We start from the raw sequence: 18446 nt of genomic DNA, 5'->3' as shown, positions 1-18446 counted from the left end.
AGTATAACGTACCTTTAAATTGAATATATATTCTATGATTGGCTTGTTTGTTTGGGTGAAAATTCGAGTTTCTGGTGGAGAAGACTGCGCAACCCTCACTCGAGACCTATTTCATCGGCTAGAGCCCGAAAAAACGATAATGAAAATTGCTTCCATCTTGGTGTGATTTAAAACTGGACCTTTACCGCACGATGCGGAAGGCTCAAGACCATAACCACTTTGCATTCTGCAAGTATAGAATGCCTGTGGGTGATAAGCCACATCATGGGCACGCTTCATCGAATGCGGCAGCTGCCGACCAACATTAGAAGGATCTCTACGTGGTAACCGGAAATCTATAGCGTTTGAGATTCCTCGATTTGGAAAAGCCTATTGACCTTCATGATGCCTGCTATTTGATATGGTGGAAAATTTTTCTGTCACCACCTGAAGAGAACGTTAGGTATCTGAGTATTGTGGATCCTCTCTTGCCCGAAAGCCACACATGGAATATTTACCAGTTCCCAGTTCACCTTCCTAGAATGGAACTTCAGAGGTGGGAGACTCATTTAATGATGAGTTTAAAGCACATCTTTAAACTCATCATCATGCGCTCATTTAAAGAGTGCTTGAGTATGCTTCGCATACTCAAGCACATCTTCGCATTTTTCCTGATCAGCGAGAATCAGATGCTTACTAAAATGTAAATCATTAGATAGGCACGTAGGTCGCACCAATTCCAGTGCGAAGCTCTTGATAACCGGTTTCGACAAGCGTAATGATTTAATAGATCATAGTTGCAGACTATTTATCCACAGAAAAGGCACCTCACATTTCATCTTTACGTAGCTGTTGATTTATTTTTGCCACTGCCCTGATATAAAAGGGTTTTTTTTGAAAAAGTTCTAAAATGGGAACTAATGTTCATTGACAGCTTAACGAGAAGTCCAAAGGCCATTGTGTTTCGCAACAGGAATAAATTTCCATGTATCTTGCTTCCTCTGTTTATGAGACAGTATAGCAATAGGCGAGAACAATATCAGAGAAGAAAGGCGTGCTATGCAGTTATCAAGGCTTTGACTACATGAAGTGATGTCTCATGCCATATATCATTAACGTTGCCAAACTCTCTTTAGCGAAAGGAAAGTTATAAAGAATGCTTGGCCAGCATGCTAGTTTGTAGTGCATGGGTTTTAAGTAAGAAAACGAGCGAAAACAAAAAAAAATCTGATTATTTGACAATTTGGTTCAACAGAAATCTTGGTTGCAGAATATTCGTGACGTTATAGTTTACACTAGCGCTTTGAGTTTTGCAAACCGAATTTAGGTGAGATGAACGAAGGGGGGATATTTTCATCAGCACATTCAAGCAAATGAGAAGTAATATCGGGGGAGGGGATATAGCGCGGCCATATTGGATATCTCTATCCGGTTTTTCGATTGGGGTGATTTATGGACTTCCTCTGGTAAAGGGATGAGTTCGCTTTCTGTAAATTAAGCAAACCTTGATGATAAACATGCATATTTACATATTTATGTGCAAATTTTATATTTTTAGTTTCTTTAAAAATAAATAAGGAAATGAAGATAAAAGAGAATTAAAAAATATCGGCTTATATTTTTATTTCTGCATCTTAAATTGTTCTCCACATTCCACTTGGCCATTAAAATAATAAAACTTAATAAAAAATATATGTTATTAATGAATGAAGCAGTAAATATTGTCTTGCAGCAATGTTACAAAGTTTTACAAAGTTAAACTGTCAAATACAAGGAACAATACGTTGTCTGGAAAACTAATATCTAGATGAAAGCTTTCTATATAAATCTATACATTGTCAAAGAACAAGAAAATGAATATTGATATTGCAACTTATCCACTCGGTTTTAAATTTTCAATTATTGTATATCATGTATTTGTTATAATATATCTTAACTATTTATATGTATTCACATTTTAAATCAAACGTATGGTCTAACGAGTTAATACATTACAGAAATACCTCCACCACTCCCTCCAACAACGTCTCAAGGTCCGGAGGCGTTTTATGTAAAATCCGAAAAGCTTCGCAATGGTGGGATAACGCAGAATGCTTTGACAAAAACAGAGGAGAGAGGTAAGATATATATTTTTCTTTTCATTTTAGGAAGAATTTAAACTGTAGAAATTTTCAACAGTACAAATTGTTTTGTTTGAACCGGCCTTTTCGATATTTTTCCTAAAATTATCTTTAAATTCCACGATTTCTTGGCTGTATTTCATCTTTTATATCAACTTTATATTCTGCGCTTGTTTTATCTAAGGGTAATTTTATTAAAGTGATTTTGAATGAAGCGAATAGAGACTATATGGAAAAGACTCGCTCTTTTCTTGAATAGTAATTTTAATATTTCATGGATTTTACTCCTCTGCAGAAACGCCGTCATACGCTCCCCTGGATATCAATACGGACGTCACAGCAAATGATGATCACTCGCCAACCTTACAAGAAAGCTGGGAAAGTAGAGAAAAACGTAAGTTGATTTTCTTTTCCATTCTTCTCTTTCTACCGTTGATAAATAACGAAAGGTGTGTCTTAAGAGGAAATATCGAACACGTTAATCCGAATAAAAATTTGTATTTATGCTTAATAATGCATAAATTCTCTGTATTAACTAATTTCCTCAATAATTAATGAAGGTAGCGGCTATTGAGAGAATTAAGCACCATGCAGTCATTGAGAACTTTCATTTAAAGGGAATGTTGCCGAGAGAAATTCATGAAGATATGCAGCAAACATTAGGGTAATCTTGTCCTTCATACGTCATGGTCAAAACCTGGGTTGCAGAATTTAAGCGTGGACAAGACAGTGTTGAAGATGCACTCCGCAGCGAGAGGCCTGTTACCATGTCGACACCTGCAAATGTGGATGTCATCCATGACCTGATCCTGCAAGACCGCAGAATAACAAGCACATTGACACAATATTCGACATCTTCCATGACTGAACTCACCACATTGCGGTGAGTGTTTTAGGAATGAAGAAGGTTTCTTCGAGGTGGGTTCCTAAAGCATTGAATGCAGACAGAAACGGGGAAGAATGAAGTGTTGTCATGAGATTGTGCAGCATTTTGTGGGCGGTATGTCACTATGGACGAAACATGGTACACCACTTCGTTGGTTACGAAAGCTGGTTACCACTTGGTTACGAAAGCTAGTGAATCGTGCCAGACTTAAGGGACTATGTTGAAAAATAAATGGGTTTTCACAATTTTCCAGCATTCCTTCTAGAAACTTTTCAACCTTCCCTCGTATATGAAGAAAAGTCCAATAGCCGATCTAGAACGTAATCTACTCTTGCTACATTATTTTTATGGAAAAATGAATGATTCATATGCAATAATAGTAACAATAAAAAATCTGTATATGCTAATTGTAGAAATAAGCTTCTCTATATCTGGGATATTGGGTGCCCTAAAAGATGGCACAATGTTGTGGATAAAATTCGAAATACCAAACCAGATTTATTTTTCAAATAAGGAATCACGATTTACACTGGTGTGCAAAACTTAAAGACCAACACTGTTCTAAAGGTTACAACCACAAAATCTTTACTTAACATACTCTTCACTGATGAGAGTAGATTCAGTCTCAGCAGCGATTCAGCTAATCTAGCGAGAGGTTGGCACAGGGTATCACCCCGCAAACATCACTAAAAGGGATGGATAAGGCGGTCGAGGTGTTCTCGTCTGGGGAGGCGTTATCTTGGATGGATGTACACAACTGCAGATACTGGAAGGCAGTACTGTAATCGGTGCATGTTACTGTACTGAGGTAATCCTTCCCCATGTGCACCTTTTCTGAGGTGCCATTGGCCCCGAGTTCGTGTTTATGGATGATAACGCCACACCCCATCGCACTGCAGTTGTGATATGCTTTTGGAAAGTGACGGCATTGTTCGTATGGATTGGCCTGCCCGTTCTATCGATCTAAATCCCATCGAACACATATGGGATGCTCTGGGGAGACGCCTAGCGGCACGTCCACACCCACCAGAAAATGTTCACCAGCTAAAGATGGCGCTGACAGAGGAATGGACGATGTTACCGCAAGAACTTATCAACAACATTGTTCTACATATGGACAGGCGATGCAAAGCCTTCATCGACATTATGGGTGGCCATATCTCCTACTGAGGACTACCTCTTCCCTTTGTTCCATCTTTGGCAGTGATGCATCTGTATCATGGCAGCCAGTGCTATGTTGCCATTTTTGAATAAAGTCCCTCTGTACCGTTTTGTTTCCGTTGTTGTGTCGGTGTTGTTTCCTTCATCATTTCTGTACCTTTTGGTGTGCTTTTCCCATATCCAGGCCACTCCTATGAGAAGCTACAGGTGAAAACCTGACTGGTCCTTAAAGTTTGCACACCAGTGTATTTATACACGTATTTACTTGTCACATATTAAATGAGTCCAAATTCATTTATATATTTCAAATAGAGATATAAGAGCAGCATGAAACTAATGTTCTTTGTAGAATCCGCCACATTTAAAATTTATACAAGTGTATGTAGAAACGTATAACTATTGAAGAGTTGATTTGGAAAACATTTGTTTAACAAGATTTAAATATATATATACAATGAGAATATGAGCTAATTAGCAATCTTTCCATTTTCCATGTTGTAGAAGGAATGCAAAATGTCGATGGAATATTGCTCATTAAAGATAAAATTCTATCTTCCTTTTTTTGGAAAGAATACTAACCATATTTTAAAAACTCAGGAAAATTGCACGCGATAAATAAATGACATCTAGACACGAATAATTGCCTGAAAGTTTGCCTAAAGGAATAAGAAATACGTGCATACAAACAAACAAAGTTTATTTCTATGGCTAGAAACTTATATAAAACTTAATTTACTGATACAATTGGCTCTTTGGACGTGTCCAAATGGGTATTCACATTTGTTACTTTTATTCTTGGTTCGCTGCGTAATATTCTGCTGGAAAATCGTTAATCAGGTCGTGAACTGAAACTTATCGTTTTAATAAAATATGTAACCACTACACAAAGGTGGTGAATGTTTGAAATTTATTTTAAAATAAAATAGAACCTTAAAAACAAGTTTCACTTTTAGGTACAATAATATAACTGATATTCGGGCCTCTGACAATCCTTCATCAAATAGCACTTTCAACTCTCTTCAGTGTCAGTGGTTCGTTATCGTTACATTATGTGATATCTGTAATTATTACATAATTAATACACTGAATATTTGCTTGGAAAATATTATAAATGAGAAAATGAAATCCGAAGTATTATATATTGTATTATTTTCATAATATAGTGCAACATGTGTGTGTTGTATCTTACATAAGGCGGCTCCTGAACGTTAGTTCAACTCGGCCATGGTATCTTGTAAAATAAAATAACAGAGTGGAAGTCTGATAATGGCAAACAGCAGAATAAACTTCGCCTTCACAACTAGTTGCCTGGTATTCCGAACAAATGGCATTGCCAAAAGGTTAACCCCATTTATTTAGTATTAGTCAAAGCAAATGATGCAAGGAAGCAGTATTATACAGACAAAAAAACACAACTCAGCTAACATCATTTGCCCATCCTCTAATAATTTGTCTAATCCTTCCTTAAATTTATTCACACTGCACACTTCCGCAACACCAGAGGCTGTTCCAACACTCAATTACTCTCTGGCTGGAAGCAAATTTTCACATCTATCCTCCAACCAGCCTTCCTCAATTTAAATTTAAAAGCAACCACCTAACATTTGATGAAAGATCAAAAGTTCTGAAGCAGGCTGTCACAGCATTGTCTCGTCGTTTAAATAAATGGCATAAATGGTTAAATAAATAACTCTTTGGAGATGTTATTTGTTTGAAAGTCATACAGTATCAGGGCAACTCCTTATGAAGACAAAATTTGTTTTGCTGCGGCCCATAACACCATCGCATTATTTAGTCAATTTAAATCCAGCAGACCACAAAAACACATGAAAGAATCAAAATAAGAGTCCTCCCGTCATCTAATTTCAATAAGGTCAGATGGTATTAAATATTTTATAATTTTCGCGAATACGAAGGCCAGGATATATTAGAAAGAGGTTTTATTTTACATGCCCATATATTTATTTCTGTGGAACTACTGGAAATCGAATTTGCACAATCGCGGAGCGAATTGTTTTTAATATTTCAAACTTTCAACAAAGATTTTTCTTCCTTATTTTCTTAAGTAAATGCATATTAAGTTTTATGTGACTTAAATTGATGTGACCTTCCACTGATAATATGTGTTCTATTTTTCCTTAGCTACTCCTAAATCGGGAGAACGTAGGACGGCATGCATCGATTTGGCGTCCATCATGCTACACAAGTTGTTGTTTCTCCTTCACTTGATACTGGAGTTCACCTCGTGATCGCGAGCCAAAAACATTACTAACTAGACTAAGCAAAGGAAAAGGGAAATGAACCATGTCCACATCTCCAGAAGATTTATGGCATGCCGTATTGTATTCCACATAACTAAACACGGATCTTGCGCGAGAAGTGTTGATGTAAATTGGTTGGAATGAACCCCTCAGAATTCCATTTTCTATACTGTCGTGTTCCAGGCCTACAAGTCATTTATCACCTCTTCGCCAAGATGTCCTTAGAAAATTATGTTCGCGTTGTTTTTATCTGTTTCATTTTCAATTGATAAAAATGAGACGATTTAATTGTACAGAATATCTCAAAAAAACCAATCCCGATCCTTCCACCCACTGTCCCCCCCCTTCCCCAAGTAGTGACCGTTGCTCAACGACATTTTGGTGGTTTTGGTTCGCTTGTTAAGATACAAGACGGAATAAAGAAGTTAAGTGAGATCTTTTTTATCTCTTACAGGCCATATATGTTGCATATAGACATCTTGTGTTTTTGTGTCCTATCTGTCATTATAGGTTCCACATTTCACCTGTAAAAATTTATTTTAATAAATTTCTATTATTTTATACTAATGGTGTTGTTCATTAGCAGAAATTTTAGGGTGGCCTTCAAAAACTTGTTTATTCCATCAGTCTAATCACCTTCTACCTCTACATATTATTCCAGCAATAAACTTTTTGACATCATCAGAGAAGTGTTGTTAGAGTGTAGATAATTATGCATCATCCATGAATTTGTTACGCCAAAATACATCTTTAAACAGATCAAACCTGAAAAACCAGAAGCGCAAAATCGGAAACTATACACAGAATGTGGTAAGATTTTAAATTTAACTCTTAGATCCACTCCCGTGTTTGTCTGTAAATGTGGGGGAGGGCATTGCCCTGTTGAAAAATAATTATTTTAGTTGGGATGCTTTTTGACAGAATTTATAACAACGTTCGATTTATCATAATTTTACCCAAACTGATGTCCTAGTCCTTCTGAATAGTTTCATGGGCACGTTAAATTGTAGTAGGTACTGATTCTCTGACTGGTACACCAAGCTAATGATCATCCGCCATATTTGAGTGATCATTCGTGATAAATTTTACTTTTTTTGACTCCTTTATGAAAAAGATGATTGGTGCTATCTGAAAAAGTGACTTCCATGTGAAAAAGCAATTGTTCAGCTCCAATGTAATCAACGTTATATCTACGCATTATCGTATATTACAGTTCTGAATGATTATGTGAGTAGGAGAGAGAAAGGAGAGAGGTGGTTTAGGATAAACATGAAAATAAAGTTCTAAAATTCTTCAATACCCAAAAAACTGTTAAAATTTCGGAAATACAAAGAAAGAAATAATTTTCCTTCAAATAAACAACACTTCGTTATTTCAATAGCAGTGTTGTTTCTTTTAAATAATACAATACTAAGGCAACGTAAAAGAAGATAATGCATTCTAAGAACCTTATATATATATGAGAAAAACTTCAGAAGTTTCCTGTATGGGAGTGCCATCATGCAATGTCTTGCGCGAATGAATCTCTATTAGGTGTGGCGCTGGTATCGGTTAACCATTGTAAATAGATGGCGCGGAGAGAGTGCATGTGTATGTCCGTGTCCCTCACACCACCCAAGTGCCATCTTGCTCAGGAAAGGCACGGACCACGTGCTTTCTCGTACGAAAGTATTTGAGGAAAGATGAATGCCATTAACCTCGGACAAGAAATTGTAGAAGATTCTCTGAAGTCAGTTATTTTACGTATTTACGTAATAAATTTTGACCTGGATTGCTTCGCAGGTAACCTGAACAACTGGTATGTGGGATCATTTACCTTCAGACCAATGCAGTACCCATCGCCATCAAGGAGTTCGATAACTGCTGCATACTTGGTGTTGGGTGATTTTAGCACACCCGAATTATTTTATAAACCTATTCCAATGTGAATCTCCTTACGCTTTCTTGGATCTGATAGGATCATTACGTTGCCTGAACACGACCGATTATAGTTCTACGATTGATCATCTACCTCACCGATGACAGAAATGCGTTGATCTTGGTGGTAATTGCATTGAGAAGGGGATAAATGTAGTTTTCTTATATACTCATCGTTAGCCAAAGAGTTCATCAGAGGTAGAGAACTTCAAATTGGGGTAATAACATCTACGCATCTAGAATGTGATACCATTGCCTATTCATCTAATTCTGGTAATAATAATTATTTTAACTGTCCCAGAGTGTACTCGTATGTATCTATTGTGTCTGCAGAAGCGGGTGTTCAAGGGCCGAACTGCATGTGATGAGGCCAGAAAAACCCAGGATAACTTACTGGGAAGACTCTACTCCCTTTGCCTGAGATCGGCTAACTACAACCTCTACAAAAGAGAACTTTAGAAATTTCGCCAGTTGTCGATATAACTCTATCCCAGCCTTCATCAAACGAGTGAAAATTGGTAAAACCTCTATAGGACATCTACTTCTAAGAGAAGGACAACCACATAGGGAGTGTTACTGTGTGCATATCTGAATTATTGCTCTAAAGTTACATTCCTTCAAAAAAATCGAGTCGGCCTGTTTATAAATATTGATAGCTCGAAGTGTCAAAGGTGCGGTGAACTAGATTATATAAAGTGTAAAATGAAGTGAGACCTGATTGTGATGATGGTGATATACTTCTTTAAAAAGACTTACAGAAACCATGAGCTAAGGAAAGAGCTTAAATTATGATTAAATTGACAAAAAGAAATCGCATGCAAAAAAGAAGTTGCTGTCTAGATAAGTCCTGATAATCAGGTAAATTAAAATATGCATCACGTGTCCGGGAGCAAATTGCTAGCATGAGAAAGTAAACACGTGTGTGTGTGTGTGTGTGTGTGTGTGTGTGTGTGTGTGTGTGTGTGTGTGTGTGTGTGTGTGTGTGTGTGTGTGTGTGTGTGTGTGTGTGTGTGTGTGTGTGTGTGTGTAGGCGCGCTACTGCGTGAAGTTGAGATTTAAAAAGGCAACGGTTGGGTCAAAAAGGGGTTTCAAATGCTTTAGCAAATAAATCATATCAATGCAACGTAATTAAATGAAATTAAATAAGCGCAGTCTCGTTAAGTATAGTATATGGCACAAGTTATAATGAAAATTACTCCAACCAGCATTTGCACTCCGATGGCAATTACCATACATATCCTGTCTCAGAAGTCTCGAAAACGTTTTTAACGGGAAAAAACTCATATTAATTCATTACTAGGAGAGCAAAGTAAATGAAGTTGTTCGCCTCCACGCAAGTTTGGATTAGTGCATTCCTATCCCTGGTAAGATAGGTTTTTCTGCCTATGAATAGCTATTCGATGTGCGAAAATGTACGAGCAACGAGTGAATAATTTAATAATTTTAATTTTGCTTCAAATTAAGCAAAAGTGACAGTCATACGTTGTTCATTTAGGCTTAAGAAGCAGCTTCATCACTTTATGCACACTTGAAATTAACAGTTAGTTAACTTCATTAGGTAACTGGAGTTCCTTAAAGAATAGGTTTTTGAAGTTAAATCGTTGAAATGAGGTCATTCATGTATCGGAAGGTTAGTACTGTGTTGGCCAACATTTGATACAGAGGATCCATTTCTAGTTTATAAAAAGGCTGAAACAAAACTTCGTTATGATTTCCATACATATTGGAAAATAATATTAATCCCGAGTATTCTCCAGCTATTTGATGAATTTTTATACTTGCTCCAGACTCTTAACAACTCTGTATTATATTATACCAGCAGTACCTATTGCGAAAATTTCGCAATTGGTAGCAGAGTTTTTCTCTAACTGTCCTAGAGAAATGTAGTCCGTGTTTGATCGTGAGCAGGTAAGTCAGTACGCGTCAAAACTCTTTCTCATTTCTTATTTTTGTAAAATAAAACTATTCTTTCTTTCTTTTAAGGTAGGTGCGCTCGTAGAGAAAATTAGTCCGTTCTGTAAAATAAAACTATTCTGATTTTTTACTATTCGGAATTTTTATAGTTATCCATGTATTTGCACCCTTAGGAAGAAGCATCTTCAATTTGAGACCAGATCAGTTAGGCCTATCGTGCGCAATGGCATGGCGTACGAAAATTTCGCAATTGGTATCAGAGTTTTTCTATAGCTGTCATATTATATTTTTTCGGAACAAAGGACACGATTATGCGAACGTGCAAATTGTTAATCAGAAAAAATGCCTTATCAACTTAGACAACTGTTTGTTTAACAGTTAACAACTTCCTGTGGCTCCATCTATGAAATGAATGTTGAACCATTCTCGTTTGTAGTACAAAACTGACCCGTTCCGTAAAATAAAACTATTCGGAATTTTAAAATTTTAACAACTTTCTAGGAAAAAATACCTTCAATTTGAGACCACTTCCAGCCTAATCGGTTAAGCCTATCGTTCACACTGACTGTCGAAAGAAAACAGCTTCCGTATTAAATATATAGACTAGCAGTACCTATTGAGAAAGTTTCGCAATTGGTAGCAGAGTTTTTCTCTAGTTGTCCTAAAGAAATGTAGTCAGTGAACAGGTAAGCCAGTATGCGTCAAATAGCAAATAGCTGTATTCTAGCTGTACCCGTTGCGAAAATTTCGCAATTGGTAGCATAGTTTTATTGCCTGATATTTTCCCGAAAATTTTTGAACAATTCACAGTCGTCTCTATAAAATACTACTGAAAAGGGCTGAATATTAAAAAGTACACTAAATACTCACCTTTCACTTTAAAAACTCGGTCAAACTTTCATTATTAGCACAGTTTCGTTTCTGTCGTTTTCTTGCAGATGCTTCTACTGTACAGTACCTCTTATGTATCCAGCAAATAAGTAGTGCTACCAATTGCGAAAATTTCGCAATTCGTAGCAGAGTTTTTCTCTAGTTGTCCTAAAGAAATGTAGTGCGTGTTTTGTCGTAAGCCAGTACGCGTCGAATCCTGTACCTGAGGAAACATAAATTTTCTTTGATTTCTTCATTTCAGACCGATCCTGAATACATTTGCAGAAACACGAAAAGGCATGTATCTTCTTCTTCGCCGCAAGGTACGTCCAACGCGACACATCTTCCTGACTCTGACATAATTCTAAATCCTTAAATTATTACTCACCTTAAAAAAACAAATAAACTCGAAGTTGATGACTTCTGAACGTTTTAAATGGCAATGAGTGTATGAGCTCACGTGCGCAACGTGAGCTGTTTGTTTATCAGTTAATGTTAAACAAACAGACCAATGGAATACTAACGATTAGTTCTTTCTTTTAAGATAGGCAATTTCGCAATTGGTAACAGAGTTTTATTATTATTATTTTTTTTTTCGAAACAAAGGACACGTTTGTGGGACTGTGCAAATCATTAATCATTTAAATAGTTAAAGTGCAAATTGTTAATCAGAAAAAAATATCTTATCAACTTAGACATTTAACAGTTAACATCTTCCTGTGGCTTCATTTATGAAGTGAATGTTGAGCTATTCTTGTTTGTACTACAAAACTGGCCTGTCGTAAAAAAAACTATTCAGAATTTTAAAATTTTAAAACTTTCTGCACACCTAGGAAGAAATAGCTTAAATTTCAGAGCACTTCCATACCGATCGATTAAATCGTTCACGCTCACTGACGAAAGAAAACGCCTTCCATATTATTATATCATATTGTTCAAGTTCGTCATGAAACTCCAAAAGAACTTTCCATCTAGTAATTCTTAACATTTTCCAGTACACACTCTAAAATATCTTTAATTTGTTAATAAAATACTTTCGAAAAGTATTAAGATATATGAAAATTATTTTATCTTAATTATATTAAGATAAAATAATTATATAAAATTATATTTAGAAAATGAAAAGATTAATTCAAATACTGTATATTAAAAAGTTGCAGCACCTTTATTTATAATCAAAACTATTGTAAATTAAATTAAAATGTAAATTAAGTAATGCAGAATGAAATAATATAAAATCTGAGCTAACTAGACAGTTTTGATATCCAAATCTTTACTTATAGTATCCATGTTTCAGAACTTACATTAATTTCAGCAAAATATATTTTAAATTATGAGCTACAATATTGTATCTTAAAAATTCCAATCTATATTTTTGTGGATAAATCTCTGTTATTTTGATGAAATGAATGTAAGTTCTGAATATGTATACCATAAATCCGACTGCAGTCGGAATTGAGACATTCGGCAAGCAGGAGGCTGGCAACAGCCTATGTACGGTCTGAGGATGGGTTCCGGCAAGATTCCTGAAACGTTACCTTAATGTATAATGATTTATTTAATAGCTAGCTAAATAATCTATCTTAATATTCACGTGATATAAGAGTGGTCATTATAGAAATCTGTATTCTGCAACACTGTTTTGTTTACGCAAAACTAGACGTATCTATACAACTGATACAAGTAAATGTTATTACCAATGGAGTATTGAAATGGGTATAGACAAATCTATTGCTAATGCGTTAAAATAATAAAAACGTTACTCACAAAAGAAAAATAAGAAGCTTAATAAGCAGTATGATTTCTTACAATTTGAACTTAAAATTATTAACGACAACTGACTTTTCTTGAACCTTTATTGCAATGTGATAATCCGGCGATGATTTTTTTTTTCTTTCCTGAACAGAAAGTTACAGAGACCGATGTAATTGAATGCAATACGAACTCTTCTGAAATTAGTTTTCAAATCAAACCTTCTCGATCATTTTATAAAATCTTGTAAAGATCTTCATATACAGGAAAATTTTCAACACACGCTAAGAAAAATATTCCTTTCAAAATTCTTACGCGTTGTAAATTTTACCGGTGTTCGCAAGTAACACCCGAGTTCGCATTTTCCATATGTGTCCGAAATAGTCATGCGAAGTATTTATTGACCAGAAAGAAGGGGAGCTGAAGATAGCATTGCGATGTTTGCTTTCAACGTAGTTCTATAAGCAGTCGCAGCTGCTTGTGTAGCGGTATTTCGATACAGTGAAAAATGGCCCACATCTGAATTATGATATGTCCAGAATGTGGGAATTTTATTTTCTTGCAGGACCGAAGGTATAAATCTCTTTTGCTGTTTACGAACATGCTGTATTATAAACTCTGCAGCTTGGATATTTGTGATTTTTTTAGGAAATACAGAACCTAATTTTCTTGCAGGATTACTTTACAACTTTTCTAGTCTCTTTTAAAGTAAGGAATGCTTAGAACTTAAACGAAATATATTTTAAAGCAGCCGCGACAGCGCACACAAAACGCCGGGGGAAAAATTTAAATTTAAATTAACATCAAAGTGATAAATGTGAATTCTAATATTCCTTTATTATAGTTTTTACTTTCGATCAGCATCCCTGATTTTGTTGGAACTTGAGAACTATGTCCATAAAAAAATCAGATCTGAATTTTAGATGTTCTGCGTACGCCTATGCGCCGGTTCGTGTAATAGTAGGGTTAAGCATTTTTTGAGAATGCTGCGTGTAATAAAAATGAACATGCGCGGAAAAATTACTTCTAGAGGGACGTAGATGTCTAATATTCATTTATTTTTGGTTTTGATTTCATCTTACATGTCATTGCTTCAGTTTGAAGTGTGCTAGTTGGATTATAATTTGCCGGTGAATAAGGTAATTCGGATTGCAAATTTTTGGTCGACTGTTGTTTCACTTGTTAGTGGACTTTACATTGTGCTTAGCGGATCATGTGCGTAAAATTGTTATTTTAATTTTTAGAAGTCTTTTTGCCATTTTTTAGTACTAGTGTTCAGCTAACACAGCTTGACATGCAAAATACAACAGTTACTAATGGGTCCCTGATATGACACGAATTTCGGAAAGCATCGGAACTTCAATTCCTTATACGGCCGTCATTATTGTTCACAATACCAAAAAATAAAATAGTAACCTTTAGTATTAAAGTATACAATATTATCCATTTCATTTGCAGATTCAAATACAAGAAATATTCAATCAGGAAAATTAGGAAATTCAAATATTGCGCCAGAAAGTGGCGAAATCAAATCTGGCTCTCGAAGTCTTTGTTTTAAAAGAATTCTTTAAAAATATTTTAAAACAAAGTACAGTATATTCAAAAACTTATTACAAGACTTTTATTTAAGCATTTTTCTTAAAGTTTTATACTTAAACCTTTATTTTAAAACTTATTTTAAATTTTCAACTAAGTTTAAAACTATATTTTTAGCATATAAGCTTAAAAGCTATTCTACGGGATATTTCTGTGTTCATTGGTGTGCTTATGAAAATATCTACTAGCTGTTGGGACAATTTTCAATTGTGGGTTAAATGACATTTTATAAAAATAAATTAATTAAAATAATAACTTAAAATTATATATTTTTTATTATATCCGCTATACTGTTAAGGTAATTGAATACATTAAGGAGTATCCAATTTTAAATCATTTATTGCCTTCATTCCAAATATTTCCATGGTATCATGGAGGATTCGCATGCACCAGATGGTGCGACTTTTAGGTATGCGCCAGCTAGAGTGTAAAGCAAGTTGAAATTGGTTTCACTGCTCATATTTTTGGTGGGCAACGTAAATCGAATCAGAAAATATTAACATCACCGCAGACCAGGATAAATTTTTAATTATTTTGTTATTGTTGTTTTAAAAGACTTGTAGAGGACTACTCCATTTTACATGGTCTTCATCGTGTATTATGTGTATGCCAACGTTTGTTCAAGGACCGCAAAGCAAGATCTGCAAGTTACGCGAGCAGAGAAACCCGTAATAACTTACAGATAAAATTGCACTCCCTCGGCTTAAGATCAATCATGTACGGTCTGGACTGAAAAAGTCTTAAGAATTTAAGAAACTTAAGGACCAGGGTCCTCCAAAAGATGGGTAACGGGCAAACCCACTATACCCTCACGGAAGAGAGCAAGGACGGAATACCTTCCAAAACTAGAAAAATGCTATAGAAAACAAATATAAACTTAAATACAAATGAAAAATTTAAACGTAACTATCACTTAACTAGAGCTTGATGTTAGTGATGCAATTCATAATTCGCACTTGCAGATGAATTTGCACTGCATTTTCGTATGGCCGCAGCAGCTCTAGAAATAGAAATTACTGCGAATAAAATTGTTTTGAAAATGTCGCGAGTAGTATGCTCGAATTTTTTGTATGCTCAAATTTTTTGATTCGTTCTTCATATCTCCGGAGTTCGACCAATTCCAATTGGTATTCTTTGGACATTGATTCGACGTCTACTTCAAAGAGTGCAAAAAGGCGTTCTATATTTTCTGAAATCTTAGAATATAGTTCAGAATTCTCCTCTGTAGTATTCCAATTCATATTGTGTATTTTGTTCGATTCATGTTTAAAAATTTGGATGTTACATTCGGAAGTAGGAAGAGAAGCGAGTTTCTATTTACCACTTGAATTTCTCAAAAACGTAGTTTCCGTTCAAATGTCTTAATATAAAAAAACATTATTTATTGATTGATCTTTATCCTGTAGTAACAATTACCTCTGAATGATAAATTTCTTATGTGATAAAGTTCATAATCTTATGTGGAAATAATCCTAATCTTATGTGATGTGGAAAGAAATGTGGAGAGATTTGGAAAGAAAATATTCAAAGATAACATCCTTTCTTCACAACCAGAGCTTCTTCTGTTCGTTTCCGTAAGAGTTCCTTTCGTGCTATTAGTTAATGAAGTCATTTATTTAAGTAATGAAAACCTTAAAGGTCAAGTAAAACTCATACCAGAATAAATGAAATGTTTATTAATAAAATAAGGCACTTTATAATTTTAAATAAATTTAATTTTTGAAATAAGGATGAAATAAGAAACATAAAATTAGCATTATCAATGCAATAAAACTGAGTATAAATTTAAAAGCACATAAAAACTGATTTCAATACGTGACTATTCCCTTCTAAACCCTATGATATTTCGGTGGTCAGGACGAAGGAGTTCTTCATGATTTCCTCCCTCCTGACCACTGAAATATCACGGAGTTCCCCAAATGATTCCTTGATGAACTGAATGTGACCATCCACTAATATTAAATCTCGAGTTTGCCTTCAAATAAATTTCTATAGAAAAACTCAAAAATCAAAACTTAAAGGTCGATGTATTTGATAATAGCGCCTTGTCAACGAACTGTTTTGTAGAGTGAACTGTTATTTCTTTTTGTGAAATATTATAAAAGATAATCTAATAAATAAAATAAGCTAATTTTTACAAATTCATTAATATAAAATAGAGAATTAGTTGAATTTCAATAAGTTAAAAAAGGTATACATTTGTATTTTGTAGGAATTACACATATATTGAACCTCATAAATAGAACAGTTCTTTGGTGGCAATAGAGAATCAGTTCAGCATGATTTGAATTTTTGGCCAGTTTCCGTTAAACCGGCGCCAAGCAATTTAGAAGCCGTTAATCTTTATTAACACAGAGTTAAGAGAGAGAGGTCTCTTTCATGCATAATCTATAGTCTATCCCAGGAGCCAACTTAATATGTGATGCGATCTACTTTTTTCCTTCAAAATGCGCCGCGATCTATCATCTCAAAAATTTCATTGCACAAGGTGCACAAATCGAGGGATGAATGTATATTTAAAATTCGTCGTGATCGACCGAAATTAAATCCGCGATCGACTCGTTGGCCACCCCCTGGTCTCTCCTATAGACGAGTGGTGAGTCCAAATGATAATATATACTGCTTCTGTACTTGCGTCGAGACTTTGAACGATACGCAACATTTGCTCGGTATTAACGGTCTGAGAGGTTTAGGCGGGTTGCGGTGGTTTCCAGTGTTGGAGTTGAGTGTAAGTCTAGAGGAGAATCCGCCATCAGCACGTGTCACATATTGAGGGTGACATTTGTCCGATGTCACATATTGAAGGTGACATTTGTCACTGTAATGAGGTTTCAAATCCATACTCCGTAACGCACTGACTCGTCATGGCCTGAATTACGCTATCATCCAAGGAGACAACCAACGGGCGTAAGACAGCCCAACCAATATGAAACAACACTAGAATACCAACGTACAAACTAATCCATAATTAAAATAAATAAAATACAGCTGCTACTGTTTCACAACAATTTATGAAACAGTAGCAGCCGTATCTCTAATATACAATATTTAATTCCTATCTTAATTCTAAGTTACCAAGAGAATACAGTGTTAGCATTTACGTTTTTGCAAACTGCATATGCAATTGCATGAAAGGCGCGGAATAAATCGTGACTGAAAGTATAAGGAATGCGCAAGAGCTAAAATTAATCTTGGTCAGATATTAATTGTAATAATTGTAATTGTAATAATATTAAAGACATTTACGAAGATATTTTAGGATGTTTATTTTCCTATACTCTTACTTTTACTTCCCACTCCTAAAAAAAAAAGAAAGAGAGAAAGAAAACATGAAAGCTGGATTCGCTCTTGGAAACAACAGGTAGTCCGTCTCTGAGCACAAGGCTCCGAACAGACCATAAAATAATTTTTTATTTCTCTGAGGTAGGTTGGATAGTGAAATACTTGCACCTTCAATGACTCAAATCACCGATTCAGTTAAATTTCTTACTCACTGGCCATTGCTACTCTTCTGATTTTTTGTGAATTAAACCAGAAGAGAAATAGCAATGGTTTTTCATACTTCCACAACAGAAATAACTATTTTTTACTGAATATTATATGTGCACACTGTTTCTTGATCTATTATTTACGGTAGCTAGTGGTACTTTCATCATTCTCACTCTCTACACATGTTAAATACACTTTTATTTTTCAGAATAAGTGGGCTTAAAATTTCAGGAACTGAAAACAACGATTATGCCCGAAATCGCTTTGTTTTCGAGTTACAGCCTATTTTTAATTCCAATTATTATTAATATTATTATTATAATTAGCCATATGGTGCAAGGAAGCCTGAGGCTTTTGCTGCACCAGCCAAAAAAAAAAAAAAATCTGAGTTACCCTGAGAGAGAGAAAGAAAGGAATCACCAAGAAAGAGAAGAATGATGATATCCAGCTCAGGACCCTGGGTGTGCCGAGCCCATACTCACCAGATGTGAGCCCTTGTGG

At 35.2% G+C, this 18446-nt stretch overlaps 1 protein-coding gene across 1 annotated transcript in view; it reads left to right on the top strand.

Annotated features, from left to right (window-relative positions):
* Positions 1-6858, top strand: part of LOC150091549 (opioid-binding protein/cell adhesion molecule homolog) — a 236817-nt gene extending 229959 nt beyond the window's left edge. The window contains exons 7-9 of the mRNA XM_090384536.1: positions 1977-2096; positions 2395-2493; positions 6289-6858. Coding sequence (XP_090240662.1) covers positions 1977-2096; positions 2395-2493; positions 6289-6395 — 326 coding nt within the window. The 3' untranslated portion in view covers positions 6396-6858. The remainder of the gene's footprint in view (positions 1-1976; positions 2097-2394; positions 2494-6288) is intronic.
* The last annotated feature ends 11588 nt before the right edge of the window (positions 6859-18446 follow it).

Source organism: Mastigoproctus giganteus, chromosome 1 (genome assembly GCF_048544385.1).
Source record: "Mastigoproctus giganteus isolate SK-2022 chromosome 1, ASM4854438v1, whole genome shotgun sequence".
Lineage (NCBI taxonomy): Eukaryota > Metazoa > Arthropoda > Arachnida > Uropygi > Thelyphonidae > Mastigoproctus > Mastigoproctus giganteus.
Note: the sequence above shows the minus strand (reverse complement) of the source record. Positions and strands in the feature narration are given on the sequence as shown.